Source organism: Pseudonaja textilis, chromosome Z, assembly GCF_049901715.1.
Source record: "Pseudonaja textilis isolate UNSWEBS1 chromosome Z, rPseTex1.2, whole genome shotgun sequence".
Taxonomy (NCBI): Eukaryota; Metazoa; Chordata; class Lepidosauria; order Squamata; family Elapidae; genus Pseudonaja; species Pseudonaja textilis.
In genome coordinates this window covers 66306690-66326059 of record NC_142008.1, presented here as the reverse complement: position 1 = coordinate 66326059, position 19370 = coordinate 66306690, and the positions used below count along the sequence as shown (strand labels likewise).

Sequence of the window (19370 nt, the reverse complement as noted above, 5' to 3'; positions counted from 1 at the left end):
TATAAACAATTGTTGAAGGATATTGGAATTACTGTACGTGATCCGTTTATTGTTTATGAAGACAATCAATCTGTAATTAATATGACTACTAATTTAGCTGTTAAAACAAGGTCTAAACATACTGATTTGAGAAGTAAATTAATTCAGTTAGAATACTGCATGACTGAACATAATATTGCAGATCATTTCACGAAAGCTCAAGGTGCAATTAAGCATAAAGAGTGTTGTGAGAATTATGGTTTAAAGATGTAATGTACTATATATTGACCTACCCAAAGGGGAGAATGTTAGGAATCTGTCCACCAATTAGTTGGGTTGGCAATATATAAACAAGCAATGTATGTTCGTAGCTTTAAGACAAAATCACTGTGTTGATTTATACTATATTCCGATTGGTTGATTGTATTGCAGGTTGCCATAAGAGGGAACTAGAGATCATGGCTTGTTCTCTCTGACATTCTGTGTCTCTGACATTATGTCTCTCTGACATTCTGTTGCTATCTAAGGTTCTCTGTTGTATTAATGCTGTGCTTATACTTTGATATTTTTGTTTACTATAAATGACAAAGGCAACCAGTAAGAAGACTTTGTAATTGGATATTCTTTGGACTGTTAAACGTATATGACCTGGGCCGTTTATTGGACTGTGCTATTTCTTAAAGTAAACATTAACTCAATTTAGTGTATCTGTGTGTGGCTGGATAATTATTCATAATTACTCTCATAAACATTTCCATGTGCATATCCTTGTTACTCAAGGGTTGTTACATATCATAACACTGGTGACATCACTCCTCTTTCCTCTGACCAGGTGTGAGATTGTCCTTGGTTCCCAAGAGAAAGTATTTTGCTTTGGCTACAAAATTCCAGCTATCTCAAATCCCCCCTCCCTATCCTTTAGCTCCAATGGGGCAACACTGAAGCTTCTAAGATGGCTTTTGTCAGGTCAGCTTTAGGGACAATTAGATCTGGTGTGTAACCTGAGACAATCTGGAATAGGCACCTATGGCCATCATGGAGGTTGTGAAATTTTGAGGCACTTCTCAAGCCAGAGAAGTTTTTCAAATTCTCAGGGAAGGCAGATTGAGATCACCCAGAACTGTAAGTTTGTGGAACTCCACTGACAATCCTGCGACAGCTTCTGACAGTTCAGACAGTAACATTGCTGTGCAACAGGGAGGTCAGTAGGATAATAATAATCCCAGCTGACTCCATGAGTCCAGTCTCAGAAACATGGCCTCACAGCCAGAGACTAGGATAGTAAGTCTCTTTTATGCAACTCCCAGGCTTTTTAGTAAAGTTTTTACAGTTAATATTTACAGCTAGTCATCAACTTACAACCATTCATATAGTGATCTTTCAAAGTTAAAATGGCACTGAAAAAAAATGACATATAACCATTTTTCACACGTACAACCTATTGTGGCATCCCCTGTGGTCACATGATCCAAATTCAGTTACTTAGCAACTGGCATGTATTTATGATAGTTTCAGTGTGCTAGGGTCATGCAATTGCCTTTTGTGACTTTCCGACAAGTAAATTAATGGGGAAGCTAGATTCACTTAACCCTGTTACTAACTTAATAATTGAAGTGATTCACCAACAACTGTGCCAGGGAAGGTCATAAAGCTCAATTAACAATTGTCTTGCTTAGCAATGAAAATTTTAGGCTCAGTTGTCGTAAGTCAGACTTCCTTTATTTTTACTGTTCTTCTGAAAAGCGACTTCATGGTTATTTTAATGATGTTCATTTTAATACTAAAAGTTGACCTGAACCTTTTCCAGCTGTTTGCGATATTCCTGAATTTATACTTGTAGTGCTTAAAACACTGAAAAGATACAATTACTTTATATGAAACCATCCCACTTTATTTCAGGAGAATACGGAATGGGATATTTTCTATTTCTCCTCCCTTAGGTTTAGAACTATTTGAGCAGCTAGAAGGGAAACTTGTACATGCTACTAAAACAGAAGAATGGAGAGAAATATCCTCTTCCTCCAATGTTTAAGTCCAGTTGAGGTCTGCTGATCCAAGGACTTTGATTATTGGAAGAAAAGGAAGTTGTCTTTGTAAATTGCCCAATTCTGGAGTCCCAATTTTACTTGCACCAGAAATACCTGTGACATAGATAAAATTTATTTTCAAAATACTGGTATAGCAGTGTTTTGTAAGCTCCTGAAATGGGTTTATGTCTACTGAAAAAAAAAAGTTGGTTTCTCCCAAAAAATAAAACTATATTTCATATTAGGAGACCGTAAAATACGGTCTCCTTTGAGCTGAGCTTCTTTCCCATTGACTTCCTGGACTTACATGTATACATATGCATACTTTTTTGACAGAGTTATAGTAGCCTCAGTTTTAAGTACTAATAAGATTCAATATCACTTAGCTTTAAAGACCAGACCAGGTCAACCATCTGCTGCCATTTGCTGCTTTTTCCTGCATTGCACTTTATTTTTGTTAAAGGTATTTGCTTCCAATTTTGGTTTCATGCTGAAGTACCAGGTGGAGCTACCACTAAAAGTGAAAGCATATTTAGAAAAATTAGGTGCTTTGAAATAAAATAAGCCTGAAATTATTTTTTCCCTGATGTCCAGGTTTCATATGAGGATGTGGATCGCCTGAAGGATTTAGGAATGACTGAAAACATGAGGGTGCCACATTTTTTGCAAGACTATTCTCGGTACATGGAACATCTAGAAAAGATCATGGGAGTCAATGAGATATCTGACACTGAACTCCAAACTCTTGTACCCTAAACCAACCTATCTCTTGTTTCATGAGTCGTTATGTTTTAGATCTGATATAACTCATAGAGTAGATTAACTGAACTTATTTTTGATCCCTGGCAAAACCTATATTTTTTGGACCTGCTTCTGTTTTTTAAGACTGAAAAACTCTAGCTACAAATTTGAAACTCATTGTCTTTCAAAGAAAGAAAGAAAAATCCAGTTTGGCCATTTTAAGCATGAAGCTATATGTAAACCAAACAGATTAAATTATAGTTGTAACACAGACATATATTTTAAGAAATTATTGTGTAAATTTGTCAATAGCACATTTTCAGATTCTACTGCTTTTGAATTGTCTCTCCACAGTATACTATTTAATATTTTGGGACTTAGCTTCTTTTGATTTATTTAGCCAATTGTCTTTTGCTATATCAAAAAGGATCAATGCCCTACTATGGGGTTTGCTATCACCAGTCATTACCTGGGCTTTAACCATTAGAATAGCAAGGATACCAGTGAATGCTTGAAAGGTATTGGAAACATGACTACATCTCATGACTATGGATGGATGTTGTAGTCTTGTAGATTTTGCACTTATAATGTATAATCCACTTGATGTCATTTGTCTCATTGTAATTCAGTAATGGGAGTTACATGAAAGGGCAGAGAAAGAAAATGATCTCCCGCCATGTTTCCTAAGTGCATTCCACTGACTTGTCTTTGTATTTTCATATTTCAGGAAATTTAAAGAAATGACATTATTTTCCTCTTAATTTTATTTTTGATCATGTATAAATAAATTTACAAGAGGAAATGGGAAAGAAATAAAACTTGGAATTCTATTTTTTATCCTCTATTTTAGACTCGCACTGAAATATATTGATATGTAAATAATTCTTTCTGTTTGTTACTGATATAGTTATAAAGAGGCTCCATAGTGTAATGCTTGTGAGATGTTTTGTTAGATTAATATAGAGTGTAAATGGATTTGTATACTTAAACAAAAATCTCCAATTTGTTTATGCATGACTGCAAAAGCACTGAAGCCTATCTGAAAAGTTTAGACTAGCCCACCAGGTTTTGTTTTTTTTCTTTTTAAGATATTGCTTTGATTTTAGCACAGTGATGGGAGGTAGAACTCTACACCCATTTTAGAGAAGGTTTTCCAAATATTTCCATACATCTTGGCATTATTTAATTCAGTGACAGCCTATTGATGCAAAATTATAGATTGAATGAAAACATATAACAAGACTGGAAAAATTAATAATTCATCATATTAGAATTGTGAAAATAATATTCTTCAATACAATGATAGTCAAAGACAGATGGTACAAATATGTATTGAATTTGATGCAAATCAATGTGTCTTGTTATTACAGTTTGGTTTATGTTGGATTCATAAATTGGATCCATAAACATCGATTTCTGAAATATGTGAATTCAATGAATAGAGATCTCTAGTAGTGTTGTTTAGGCAAAAATTCAATTAAATTGATGATCCATCGTAATATTTTATTAACCCAGTTAAGCAACAGCTTATCTCCAAATAAAGTCTATGTGTTCATTGTATGTATTGCTTCAGTATTTATTGTTTTGATAGCGACTGTGACTGTACCTTATATTATTTCAGAGCAGGGCTGCTGTAACTGTATGGTATCATTTAAAAGGTCTTAATACAGCATGTTAATAAAGCTAAGGGTCAGTATGTTTCTGCATTTATTTCTTACCTGTCCTGAACCTATCCCATTAAACCCATTGCAATTGTAGTTAATAAATATAGGTCTGAAGAAAAACATAATTCTGGGTTTTGGGGAGAATAAAGTAACAAATCTTTACAAAAAATGATGACAGCCCACGAATAAAAGGAATCATTATTGATTGAATTGACCAACAAGTCTTGTCATGCAACAGGAGAAACACCATACTGGCATGATGTTCTGTTTAGCTCTTTGGTAAAACCTAAATCCAATCTTAGAATGTAACTGTTGAAAACAATGAATTTCACAATAGCTTTCCTGGAATTTGATGCTTTAATAAAATTAACTTGCTGTTACTGGTATCTATACTCATTTTTCTCAAACAAAAGTATTTAGCAGCAATAGTATTTTTATTAACCAGCCTGATCATTCCCTTGTCAGTCTATATCTAGAGTTTACATATTGAAAGCAACATTACATTCTTAAAGAATGAATGGAAACATGCAGATTATAGGCTTCACATATTGAATGTTCTAATTTTACATGCAATGTTATCATGTTCAAATTATTATTAGCAATGTGTTTGACATTCTGCCCTGCCAAGTGTCATTTTTACAGGAATATGGAAAAATTGTGATATATGGATATTTGTATATGCAAAATCATCTTCCATTCACAAAGAATACTTTAAAAATATGGTGCAATTTACCTGTTATTCTACCTTAGAATACATTAGTAATTTGATAGACAGCTAATTTCTCCATCAGAAGGACTACCCTATCAATTCATTTTAATAATGTGATTTTTTTTCTCTTTTTGTAAAATAGTTTGGATTTGTAATGGTAGTTTTGTGAAGTTTTGCTGGATTTTTTGTGACAAACCTATTCTTAAGCAGCTGTAATGAAGCGGTAAAATGAAGTGTCTTTCCCAGACTGTCTCATTATGGTTATATATCACCCAATTAAGTTATTTCTGGATAAATGTATTTGAATCAACAAGTACAATTCTTTTATCAATTTATCACAATTTAAAAAATATGCTTATATTTCGGATAAGGGATTATGAAACATACTATCTATATGCTTGGCTTTAAGCATGCTTTAAGAAGTTATACCAAGTCAACCAATTCTATTTGGCTGTAATACAAAGCAACATTTCCCAATATGTTTTCCTCAGTTATGTTGGATCACAACATACATATATACATACATATATTCATGTACAAGTTATACAAATTCCAGATTTTAAAAAACAGATTCAGAATAGTGTTTTTACCTGTATAGAACCTGGAGATATCCAGTGGTAGATTAAGGCTCATTGGTGCCCTAAGCACTGACAAATTTTGATGACCCCCTCCTTTGTACATGCTATACAAACAAAGCTATATTTTCAACTTTGTGGTGCTTGCTTTGGGCCTGGTGCTCTAAGCATGTATTTAGTCTGCTTAATGGTCACTGGATATGTCCAAAAAAAGCAAAGGTTGAATCAACAGAATTCAGAGTACAACTCCAATTATTCCCTCTGGAATCCAAGTTCAATAAAAGGAAATATCCAATTATCCTTGCTAGATAATGCATTTCTTGATAAAAGTAGAGTAAACATGAAACAGAAACACAAAAGATTGTTTATCATTTCCCTTCAATTGTTAAAACATGGACAAATTCTTTCCAGGCTAAAGAATTCATCATAAACTAATGAATGAAGCAATATATTATTTTTCTTTAGAGGATAAGGACAAGAACAGAAATTTCAATGGGGTCATCCTTTGTTATGTTCACTTTTCCACCCTATGCATACTATCTGAGAATTGAACTTCAAAGAACATTGTGAAGAATGTGCAGAACTCTTAGAAAAGGTTTGTGCTTGTGTCTAGACTGTTTATCAGGAAAAACTACCGCTTTATGAGGTAAAAAATTCTATAAACTCTACAATGTGTTTTATAAGCAAACTTGAATGCAATTGTCATGCCACACCATACGATCTTTATATACTGTTGTTACCCTCTAGCCCCATCTAGTGGCCAGACAGACAAATATGCCCTAAGTATATTGTTTGAAGCTGATCCCACAAATGAAGCAAACGATCACTCAAGGACAAACCCATATACCACACAAAGCATCACTGATGAGATTTAAATTGCTTGTATTTATTAATTGTTATGTTCAGCAGAAACTTATTACGTCTATCTTGTACTTGGTTCTTATATGTATCCCTATTTTCCTCAGTTTCACCATATCCTGTTCTTTCAATAAAACATTCAGATCTATGCACACGGTCTGTTTTATTGGAGAATAGGTGGGGTTAGCTGCATGTCGAGCTGCACACAAACTAACAGGTAGTGGAGACAGAACAATAATGCTGTATTTCAGCATTCAAGTTTTAGGAGATACAACTTCCTCTTTGTTCATGACTAGGAATTCTGACACCTATATACCTACTGTATCTGAAAGTTGTGAAAAACTATTGTATTATATATAATTGATCCCTTGTCATGTACAACCTTTTGATACCTTACAAGAATTGCTGTGCTTATGCATATACTTTTAAACTATGATAGCTAATGAACGTATACCATTTAAATGAATGAAATGTAAATCAGGCATGCACTTATGGACAGAACTGGCTAAGGGCTGTTCAGATTTCATAAGGTTTTAGGAATAAGTCCCAATAGTCATGCTAGTTGGGACTTAGGGAGTTTTAATTATTAATATGTGTTTATATTTTTTAAATTAAGTGATCTAGAAGGCACTAGATAAGGCCAACATAATCCGAATTGTAAAATGATAAGCTTTTCAATGAATTTTGGAGTTGTTGTTTTTTTACTTCAAATGATGCAGCTTATAACTCAACTCTAGGTCAAGACTGGGTATTATATGCAATAGCACTGAAGATTTTTTTCTATTGCTGAAGTATCTCAAGCAGATAACAGAATGCATTAAAAACAGGTTGCCCAAGTCTGTTCTTCCATGGGCTATTAGGTTCAATTATATTGTTTTTCCCCAAAAATAGGACCTATCCCGAAAGTAGGCCCTATCATGTTATTTGCACATGCGCTGAATACAATACCTACCCCCCAAATAAGACCTATTTAAGTGCCTGCACAGCTAGCAGCCATTTTCTTTGGTTGCTTGCAGTGACGCAATCCAAGGTGAGAAGGCTAGGGGGAAAGGAGAGGAGAACTGCCCAAGATGCCTCCGAGAAACAGCTAATCTGTGGTCACTTTAGGAGCCTGCATGGCTTCCGCAAAACAGCTGACCTGCAGCCACTTTAGGAGCTTCCTTGCCAATGCAAAACAGCTGATCTACTTCAGGTGTCTCCTTGCCTAATGTGAAACAGCCCCTGAAGATCAGCTGTTTCACATTAGGCAAGGCAGCTCTCAAGCAGGCATAGATCAGCTGTTTCATGTTAGTCAAGGAGGCTCCCAAAGCAGCTACTGATCAGCTGTTTTGCATTAGACACAGAGGTGCAAGCAGGAGGGCAGCTCACCCTCACCCTCTGCCATACAGGGAAAAAATGGGCGGAAATAAGATCTCCCTGAAAATAAGACCTGGTGCCTTTTTTAGTGGCCCAATAAATACGAGACCCGGTCTTATTTTTAGGGAAACACAGGTAGTATTTTATTAGAAGCAAAAGAATGGAGATTGTGAACAAACAGTATTAGTAAGTGGATTTTATTTGCAGTTATCCAGATATACCCACAGAAACCTCCATGTCTCCATAAATCACAATCCACACAGTGGCAATGGGATGTCCTAAAACATCCACTAAGGGGTCAGAAATAAGAATAGGAAAGAGATGTTAAAAGCAAAAGCATATTCATTTTAAAATGAAAATAAAATACACAGCAGTTCTTGTTCACTGTCAGAACTTGAACGAAGCTATCTTCTAACCATCTTTTGAGAAAAGAAAAAGGTAGCTTTCCTCTTTTTCATCACCGCTCATGTTTAGAATTCACATCGGTGCACTCCACTAGCACTCCACCTCCATTTAGAGTTAGATCCTTTTTATTCCAGTCCCTCTCAATGTAAAATTCAGCTAAAACTGGACAGTGACTTGATGCTACTCCACCCCATGACCAGTTATCAGGGATCCAGGGGTTTGTAAGGCCTTCTCTTACAACTGCCCAATGACCTGTGGAAACAAAATGGTGCAGGAGAAAAAAAAAGAGTGTCAATATTTGGGAAGACAAAAGAAATCCTGACAAAAGCTTATTTTAAATGTTAATATGTGGGTTTTATTAGAGATAGTGCATCAAACATTATAGCATCAAGGAACTGAGTACAAACCTACTTAGTGCTCAGAAACATCAGGGGTGACTTATATGATTTAAATTTTTCTTTGAAAGAAAATTACAGCACAAAATACAGAAAATGAAATTAAACTAACATGGGAAGTTATGATATAAAAGAATACTTGTTCTGAATAATTACTATATTTCTAAATTATTAAAATTAACTTCTAGTTTACAGAGAAAAAATATTAAAGAAACCACTATGTAACATAGTAAGGGAAACCTGAATACTCAAGGTTATCATGCCTTGTAGTCAGCTGTATACCCCAAATACAGTTGAAGGAGTAGACTATGCATCTTCATATATTTCCTGCTATTCTAAGGTAAGATCTACACCAAACTGTTGTATAAACATTTAAAGAAATTGAATGTAAATAATATAAAGCAAATACATTCAAAGTTCAGCCTCTAAACTACGGGAATAGACAATCTATTCACTTGTAGCATTGTCTCACCTAGTGCAGCCTTGATTTTCTCATAAATGTTACATACAGGCCTTAGTCAACAAAACATTGGCTATTCTAATGTAAAACATCCACATATAGCCATCTTTAACCAACTGGTAGTTTTTAAGTATATTAGAAGCAACTCCCAACCACCCCAGGCAGCAAAATATCTAACTATATTGTGGAAGATGAATGGAGAGTGCTAAGATAGAGCCTATGTAAAGCTGGCAGGATACTGCAGAGAACAGGCATACTTCAAAATAACATTTGAAGTAGTCACTGAACTAATAATGAGATATACAATAATTGAAACTCAATATTCTCAATATTCATGTCCTTGCAAAATAGAATCTTACCAGTGAAAATCTTTTTCAAACCACGACTAATCCAGATATTGTCCAGAGATTTGGAACCTTGAGGATTCTTTGTGCTGATGTTTGTGAATGTACTTGCAGGAACCAGATGGTGGAATTTTTCCTTTCGTAACAAGTCATAGTCACTACTATCAGGGGGCTGGCTAAAGTCACCCAAAATAACCACATCTTTTTCACCTATGGTTTGAAACAGTATCATTAAAAGTTAGTGGAAGAATGTCAGAACTGATACCCAGATGCTATGTTTTCCTTTAGCTCAACCCGAATGTCCCAGTTTTCAAAACTGCTGCCCACTAAGGAGATTCCTTCTGTGAGAATGTCTGTTGATATAATACCACTGTCTCTTCCATCAAATCTATTCTCAAATCTTAGTTCTAACCCTATTCAAAACCTGTAGAGATCCTCAGTCATCCAGGTCATGGTTGTGCCAAAGGTGCTTTTTTAGGAGGCAACTAGATTCCTTGTTTTTCTTTGAAGACATTTTGCTTCTCATCAAAGAAGCTCCCTCAGCTCTGATAGGATAGTGGGGAATGGAAGGATTTATATCCCTTGCAGACTGCTGGTAATCTGCATCCTTTTAAAGGGTTGTTGAAGCACTTGGAGATTTACCTGTGTCCTGAGTGGTGCTCCTGGTTCCTGTAGTCTACCATTTTTTCCTCTGGAAATCCATCCTACTCTCATACCATTCAAAGGGTGTTCATCCCAAATTGTATAGCTAAAAGTCTGTAGAGATCCATAGCAAATTTTAGCAAATTGTATAGCTAAATTTGGGATGAACACCCTTTGAATGGTGTGAGAGTAGGAATGGGTTTCCAGAGGAAAAAATTGCAGACTACAGGAACCAGGAACACTACTCAGGTAATGCTGAGGACACAGGTAAACCTCCAAGTGCTTCAATGACCCATTAAAGGGATGCAAATGACCAGCAGTCTGCAAGGATATAAATCCTCCCATTCCCCACTACTGTCCTGCCCCTGTTGAAGACTTACTCCGAGGGAGAGGAGGAACAGCTGACAGGGAGTGGAAGTGTGGCTCCGGAGTTGTGGGGGAGGCTGAGGAAGGGCAGAGGCCGGCTGGTCAGTCAGAGGAAGACCCAGGCCCATCCTCTCTCCATCCTAAGGCACGCAGGGAGAGACGTGAATGACGTGGTCTACAGGGGAGGAAAGGGCCTTGATCCTCTTCATGGGCTGCAACTGCGAGAACTAGTTAAAAGGACAGACATGCGTATGGGCCAGTGCTGGAAACAAAGCGTGGAAATATCTCTAGTCTGTCGTTCCTCTCTGAGTTTGGCGTCCTTCCCAGTGTGCATTTCGATATCTGTGGATGTCTTTTAAGCCCTTACCTTGCCTGGTTCCCTTAATTGCTTCAGTGTGGTTTGTGTTATTTTTACTCTTTATAATTTATAGGCATTTTTAGTTTAAACGGCATTTCCTCCTTTTCGTAACTGCTTGTGGGGGAAATTTTTGTCTCCAGTCAAGGATATTTGGAGCTTTGAAGCAAAGTGAAGGAATAAAGGGGGCTTTACTTGTTTTTGTGACTGTGTTTATTTTGTATCCCACCCTGGGCCATCACAACTTTCCTGTCAGAGCTGAAGAAGCTTCTTGGATGAGAAGCAAAATGTCTTCAAAAGAAAAACAAGAAAGTCCAGTTGCCTCATGAAAAACACCTTTGGGGCCTATCAAAACCCTTTTTCATTTAAAACTGTTGGTACTACAACCTATCCCCATTTTATTTGCTTTTAAAACAGAATATAATACTACACTTGTGCACAATTTCTAGGCAAGCTGTACTTTGAAGGATTAATTATATTATTGAACAACTACAGTGTTCTTGGTCAATCCAAAATGTTAATAAACCTCAAACATGAATATTTAAGAAAGCAAAAGCGAGGCTATGGATTTCTTAGGTGAATATCTATGTGTGCACAATTATTGGACAACGATTAATGTGCAGAATTATTGTGCAACTAAATGAAAAATTTCCCATCTCACTCATTTATTTTCATCTGTTAAAGTGAGAATAATAAACAAACAACTCAAAATTTACTTTTAAACATTTTTGACAGTTCAAAAAAAAAAATCAGTGACCAATATAGCCACCCTTCTTTTCAATAACAGTCATAAGTCTTCCATTCATGGAGTCTGTCAGTTTCTTGATTTATTGACAATCAACTTTTTGTGCAGCAGCAACTTCAGCCTCCCAGACACCATTCAGAGGTGTACTCTTTTCCTTCCCCATAAATCTCCCTTTTAAGAAGGGCCCACAAGTTCTCAATAGGATTTAGGTCAGGTGAAGAAGGGAGGCAACATGATTATTCTTTCATCTTTAAGGCCTTTATTGGCTAGCCACGCAGTGGAGTACTTCGATGCATGCAATGGAGCATTGTTCTGCATAAAAATCATGGTCTTCTTGAAAAATGCAGGTTTTTCCTGTATCACCTCTTGAACAAAGTGTTTTCTAAAACTGGCAGTAAGTTTGGGAGTTGATTTTGAGTCCATCTTCAATCCGAAAAGGTCCAATAGCTTATCTCTCATATTGCCAGCCCATACCAGTACCCCTCCTCCATCTTGCTGGCGTCTGAGTCAAAGTGGAGCTCTGTGCCCATTAATGATCCAGTCACAGGCCCATCCATCTGGTCCTTCAAGAATCACATCAGTCCATAAAACCTTTGACAAATCTTGGCCTAGTCTTGCCATTTCAACCTATGTGTCTTATTCAGTGGTGGTCAGATTTCAGCCTTGCTTACCTTGGCCATGTCTCTGAACACTGAACACTTTGTACTTCTGGGCACTCCAGGTAGGTTGCAGTTCTGAAATATGACATCACTTGAGGATAATGGGTTTCTGGTAGCTTCATGTTTGATTCTTCTCAAATCTTTGGCAGTTAAGGTGCGTCTTTTTTTCTCCACAAGTTTTTTGCAACCCTGTTGACTATTTGCAACAAAACGTTTGATGGTTCTGTGATCATGCCCCAATATCTTAGCAATTTTAAGAGTGCTGCATTCCTCTGAAAGACTTTTTACAATTTTTGACTTTTTAGAGTCAGTTAAATCTCTTTTTTGGCCCATTTTGCCTCAGAAAAAGAAGCTGGCTAATAATTATGCACACCTTAATATAGGGTGTTGATCTACTTGGCCACACCCTCCCTCATTACATAAATACAAATCGCCAGATCTGCTTAAATCCACTAAGCATTTAAGTTTATACAGTTTGGAGGTGGAAAAGGTCCATACAAGGATGACATGGTCAAAAGACTCACTTGCCTAATAATTGGGCACCGTGTAGTATACAATAGTGCTAAATAAATAATTAGGCGAACATATGATGTGACTGACAGTAGATCCACACAGATCTCTTGTTCACGTAAAATGAAATGATTGGGGATAACTCTTACCCAAATGAATAGGTTTATATATTCTGTTCTTTCCATTATTCTTAATTTAATATTATCTCTCTAATTATTTGTTACCTTTGGATTCTGGGAAAGAAAATCATGAATTTAGCAATGACATTTCGGAAAATATAGATATGTATATCATGTTTTAAAAAGTACATTAAATTGAGTAAAAAAGGACTACCATATTCCACCTGGCTGTAAAAATCAGAGGATCACTACATGACAGCAGAGATATTGAAAGTCTCCTGCCCCAACTGTTACATTAATAACATGTATTATGGTATTAATAGTAATATTAGTAATTAATATAACATTAATATACAATAATAAATTGCTATAGTACAAACTGAGCTATTAATATGCTAATATGTTGTGCAGGAATAAATCTGCAGACAGTTTTATCCTAAATCCTCCTGTTGTTATTTATACATTAAATACTCTTCTTTTTATACTAAACAGTATAAATTTTTCAACTGAAAAATTCTCCCAAAAGGAATTTATGTTTAGGTAATTAGGTAAAAGTTTGCAAGTACAAATTGATTTCTCCTGTTTCTTTTTAAGATACCCAATGATTGTTCTTATTGCTCTTTCCTAACTTTTGTATGCAGCTACATTCCTCCCATGCAATTATTCAGCCCCAACTCTTCGATTGTTTCAATTTAAAAAATATATCTATCCTATAGATTTATTTTAATCAAGCACTTTCAATTGGTCTCAGAATCGACAGTAGTGGCCATCTGTTTTATAAGAAACAACCTGCTCTTTATCAGACTAATTCATTTTTTCTATTTAAATAAGTATAATACCGTGTTTCTCAGAACATAAGGCCAAGCCTTATTTTCTTTTGACCCCCCCAAAAACAGCTAGCCCATCTTTTCGGGGGTGACTTAATTCCCCCCCCAATGCACCCTCGCCAAGAGTGCCCTGCGGGCAGCCATGCCTCGCCACCAGCTGCTCATTAACGGCTGATCATGATGGAGCACAGAGAGCTCCCTAACCTCGCCAAGTGCCTTTGCTGCAGCAGACCCACGTATGGTGCTGGCTGCCGGGTATGATGAATCAGCAGGAGAATGCTCTGGGAAGCTTAGCAGGGAAAGGAGGAGGGAGGGAGGGAAGAGTGTCTTTTGGATTTTTCAGGAGCAATCCAGGAGGTGGATTTCCATCCTGTTTCTGTTCTTCAAGGAGATGAAGGTGAGGAGTGTATTTAAGGGGGTACTAAGGATCTGTAGGATGATTCCCTTTATCTTATGTTTGGATTGGAAGGTTTGCCCGCTTAGCACCCCCTTAGAAGTATGAATGAATGAATGAATCAACAAGAGAATCCTCTGTGAAGTGTCAGCCCTTCTGGGAATTAGGAACTTTACTCACAAATTACTTTACTCACGTTTGTCAGGCAAGGTAATAGTTTATTGAAATACATTCCTTCCAACAGGTGACAAAGGCAAAATTCCCTGTAAAGCCAGCACTGAGAACAACTGCCTCTCAGTGCTTTATATTTACATGTCCCACCCTTGCTAACTAACCTAACATCTGCCTTCCTGACTAATTCCTCACGCCTCCTCCCCGCAAGACTAATTGCAGCTATTCTCAACTTCCCCACCAATAGCAGCACACTCCTTGCACCCCACCCCCAGTATGCAGTCATCGCCACTGAAACCAGCATCAGCAAATCACCATTGAAATGGCTGACCAGCCTCTTCGTATTTCGCCACACCACCCTGTGCCGTCCAAACAATCACAGCAAGACATTGTCCACTTGCCAAGTAAGTCCCATGAGGCTTTAATACAGCTTTTGTGTTTGCCGATACGTTCCGGCAAAGCATTTCCGCGAACTGCAGCCGCGATCTGAGCTGCTTCCCAGCTGGAGCTCCGGTGAACTCATTAGCATACTGTCATTGTGTCGGGCTTCACCCTGGAGTAGTTATCAGCCAGATCGCTGAAGCCTGAGCCGCTTTCCAGCAGGAGCACTGGTGGCCTCATTAGCATACTGTCATTGTGTCAGGCTTCATCCTGGGTTAGTTATTGGCCAGATCGCTGAAGCCCTACAGGAAGTTTGGCAGGGAAAGAAGGAGGGAGGGAAGAGTATCTTTGGGATTTGCCAGAAGAAATCGAGGAAGTGGATTTCCATCCTATCTCTGTCCTTCAAGGAGATGAAGGTGGGGAATGCATGCAAGAGGTGCTAAAGATCTGTAGGATGATTCTCATTCTCTTATGTTTGGATTAGAAGGTTTGCTTCTGCTTAAAGGGCAAAATGGATAAACAGTTCCCTTTTTAAAACTACTGGGAGTTGTGGGGGAGGAAGCTGTCTGGCCAGTCTGTATTCCTAAGGAATTGACAGAGGGAATGAGAATAAAGAAAACTTAAAAGAGCGGGGAAAGGTCTACGGGGGTGTTCGGGCAGCTGGAGCAAGAGGAGAGTGCCCAACAGTACAGGGGATGAGACCATGACCTGAAGCTCTGGGGCAGGAAGCAAAGCTAGCTCGGGGAGGCGGCGGGGGGGAGAAAATGATGGCATCACCCTCTCACCACCGCTTCCACCCACCAAAGCCCGAATGTTTCACTGACTTGCAGGACGTTGTCGATGCAGCCGCCATCAGGCAAAATGATGCCCCTGCAGGAGGGCAGGCAGTTTTCCTTGGCAATGGGATCTGTCTCACCACTGCTGCCACTGTTGTTGGAGACAGTGCTGACGAGAGAGGCGCCACTGCCAGCGGGAACCATGGAAGCTATGGAGGCAGCTCCCCGCCCGAGAAGTGGCTGAAACACTGCCAAGTGGAGGAATGCGCTCGAATCGTTCCTCCACCCACTGGAAAGGCCACTTCACTACTGTCGCGCCACAATGTCTAGCAGGGGCTCCGGCCTCTGTGTCTTGCCCAATGGCAGCACTCTGAATGTGGCATAAGCAGTGGCGAGGGCAGAAGGGAAAGCGACAGCGGCAGAGGAAGTGGAAGGGTGACCAACAAAGGTCCCGTGACACAAAGTGCCCCACCACCACTGAGGCTGACATCCACACCACTGCCACCCACCCACTGACCTGGCCTGCAGCCAGCACCATACCCGGATCTGCAGGAAAGGTGCTTGGCGGGAGTAGGGAGCTGTCCACAGTCCACCATGATCAGCCATTGGCTAGGCATGGCTGCCCGCGGGGCACTCCTAACAGCAAGCTCCCCCCACCCTTCCCCCCATTTTAAAAATAGGCCTAAATTTTGGGGGAGGGGCTTAATTTCACCTCATGTCTAGAAAACATGCTGGGCCTTCCTATTGTGGGGGTGTATTGTTGGAAAACACAGTAGATTGATTCATTGATTTATATAGTGAATAAATAGTATACTAAGTTAAAAAACAGTTATAGTGAATAAGTATCCATGATTAACATGAAAATTATAGTTATTTTGGGTTATGAAAAGCATACAGGTAGTTACCAAGCTAGCTATATCTTGAGTCAATATTGGGTCAATATAAAAGAAAGAAAAAAAGAATTACAAAAGTCGCGATGCATCATGAGTTACAGGATGAATATGCATATATAACACTATATCAAATCCTGCAGATAACAGGGTTTATCTGTTATCTGCAGGGTTTGATATAGCATTGAGGGAGACATGCAGCTGAATTATAATGGATTTATCACCTAACCTCTGCTATAGTTGTCAATCAAATCATCTATAATCTTTAAGCCCGATCTTACACAACTGCAACTTCCAGTTTTACTGCTAGGTTCTTCATTGACTCTGCTTGTCAGAATTCAGCTGTGAAAAATACAAATGGCTATAATGCTGCCACCTAATGTTACAATAATCCTGCTAGCAGTGAAGCAACCGAATCTTGATCATGTGACCATGTGATACTGCACTAGTTGTTTAACTGCAAGGATCAGTTGTAAAGTTACTTTTTCAACATTATAGAAAATTTGAATGGTGGCTAAACATGGCAGTTATTAAGCAAGGACTATTTGTATAAGTATTTGAATATGTGTAGCTTGTATCCACAGGTGAGAATCCAAAGTTCAAATGCACAAACAGACAGACCCAGACACGAAAGAGTCAATTACTTCTGTTTACTCAGTCCTTGGCAGTCTTCCTGGAATCTGTCTGGCAAGATCATAAATCAAGACGCATTCTTCAAACCGAGCCAAAATACACTTTGCTTCAAGCGGGGGAGGGGCGTTAACACGCTCCTTATATATCCCCTGAAGGGGCGTGTCAGTCTCTTTAATTAATCCTTGGCTTGACGTCTCTTTTCTAATTGTGATTGACGTCTCAATCTTCTCCTAGTCCTAGCATTAAGCCAGCATCCGGCAGTTTCATCATCACTTGGAAGCCTCTGGCACACTTTCCTGATTAACAGTTAACGCCTGAGGTGCAATCAGGGAGGGAGTTCCAGAAGAGGAAGACGCCTCTGAAACTTCTAGTAAATCATCTCTCAGAGTCAACTCCTCCTCCTCCCCCAGACTCCTCTCAACGTCGCTCAATAATGCAGGCTCGAATCTCAATGCCAGATCTTCTTCATCACTCGAGCCTACATCTGCTGATTGACCAGGTTCAAACCTCGGAGGCACAACAATATAGTATGCATCAAAACCTTTTTATTTAAATTTATACTTTTGTTTTGAATAGATGCTATTAATTTTCCCATTATTGCAGATTTTCCCAAGTTTAAGTTCCCAGACAGATAACATTAGTAACGTATTTCTTTTCCTAATTTGTACACAAAAGACCCTAACTTGTGTAATGCTTAAGGCCCACACTAGAAAACAGAAGTCTGTGAGTTCTAGTCCTGTCATAGACATGAAAGCTAGCTGAGTAATGGTGGTAGACCAGTCACTCTCAGCCTAAGTTACATACCAGGCTTCTTGTTGTAGGGAAAATAAGAAGAGGAAAGAGAATTTGGTATATTCACTATATAAACAAAGGATTTAAAAAAATCTAAATGTATCTTATTGCTATAAAAATGTATTGTATACATTGAGATTTTTCTTTGTTGATATATTTTTGCTGTTTTCTCTAGAAATAGTAAATGATTTTATTTCAAATTTGATTTCTAACTGTTTCTGGATAAACTTGAGTGTTTCTTTTGAGTATTTTTACATTTTTACCACGTGGTTAAAAATAAATTCTATTTCATGGGATTTCCAGTAGTATTAAATTAGATTAATTGTCTGTCTTGGCAATTATTTGCAAGTTTTATACCATCTGTAAAATATTTATACCAGTTTTAAGTTACAACTGAGTACATTTTACAGATTTATCCCATAATTCCTCCTATTGTTGTGTTGTAATTGTTTTGTTTTTAGTTTTGTATCCATTTTATGATGCTACTTTTTATCTGTTCTGTCTCCAACATTCATTTCTTTCAATTAGCTTGCATGGCTGATTCTGAAGCTGCATATGGCTGACTCCACATCTACCTAAGTTTCCCTGAAAATATGATCTGGTCGTATATATTTTGGGGGCTCCAAAATAAGCATTAGGGCTTACTTTGGGGGGGATGTCTTATTTTTTCATGTTTAGGAGGTGGTGAGTGTGGGGGCCGAGGGGAGTGGGCATGCTGCTACCATCAGGGTAGCCTTCTCTGACCCACCATCTGCTTGCCTATTGCCAACCTCTTGGCACACCCTGGCCTCTGCAGGTCCTGCCTGCTGGCTCTATTACTGTTGGGACACTGGAGCTTGGGTCTTGTTCAAGCTGCTGCTACGAAGAGGCAGAAGGCTGTGTGAAGTGTCAGGATTGCTTGCCCCTCCCCATGCCTCTGCCTGCTGCCAGTGCCACTATGCTTCAGAATCACCTGCCTCCATTAATTTGGAAGCTTGCCCACCGATGCGATGGGGCAGTTGGCCATGCAGCGCATTGGGATCATTCCCCATGCCTCTGCCTGGCTGTTAGGCTTGCTGTACCTGCTGCTACTGGCCTTGGGAGGCTCTTAGCCCTACTGGCTGTGGTGCCCTCAGCCTCCTTACTGGGCTGCTTTTGTCTGGCACAAGGCGAGTCAGCCCAAATCTATGATCTCCAGAGTACCGCTCCTGCTGCTGGCCTATCAGGGCTCCTGCATTGCAGGGCACTGCAGCTCTTGTGCCAGCTATGTGAGATGGGCTTGGGACTGCCCACGGTTGCCTTCAACCTCTATTTCAACTGTGACTGCTCTGCTGCTACCATCTCGCCTTCTACATAGCCTGTCCCATCTGGTGGGCCAGTGCCATCACGAGATGAGGTAGGCAGGAGGAGGGGGGGAGCTGTCTCCCTCAGCTTGCCAGACACCCAACAAAGCTGGGCAGGGGAGGGGAGGACTGCGCAGCTTGTGGGATTCATGGGGTACTGTAATGGAGTAGCAGCCTAGGTTTGGCAGAGGGCAGGGAAGAAGGTGAAGTGGCAGCAGCAGAGTAGCAGCAGTGAGGTAGAGGCTGAAGGCAGACATTGGCAGTCCCATATCTGC

General features: G+C 38.9%; 2 protein-coding genes across 2 annotated transcripts in view; one reads left to right on the top strand and one right to left on the bottom strand.

Annotated features, from left to right (window-relative positions):
• MATCAP2 (microtubule associated tyrosine carboxypeptidase 2) overlaps window positions 1-4791 on the top strand; it is a 91072-nt gene extending 86281 nt beyond the window's left edge. Inside the window, exon 7 of the mRNA XM_026702246.2 lies at window positions 2601-4791. Coding sequence (XP_026558031.1) covers window positions 2601-2762 — 162 coding nt within the window. The 3' untranslated portion in view covers window positions 2763-4791. The remainder of the gene's footprint in view (window positions 1-2600) is intronic.
• Window positions 4792-8090: 3299 nt separating this feature from the next.
• Window positions 8091-19370, bottom strand: part of EEPD1 (endonuclease/exonuclease/phosphatase family domain containing 1) — an 85008-nt gene continuing 73728 nt past the window's right edge. The window contains exons 10-13 of the mRNA XM_087917169.1: window positions 15507-15706; window positions 12293-12362; window positions 9529-9723; window positions 8091-8566 (exon numbers count right to left, since the gene is read on the bottom strand). Of these exons, the coding sequence (XP_087773295.1) occupies window positions 8367-8566; window positions 9529-9723; window positions 12293-12362; window positions 15507-15706 (665 nt within the window). The 3' untranslated portion in view covers window positions 8091-8366. The remainder of the gene's footprint in view (window positions 8567-9528; window positions 9724-12292; window positions 12363-15506; window positions 15707-19370) is intronic.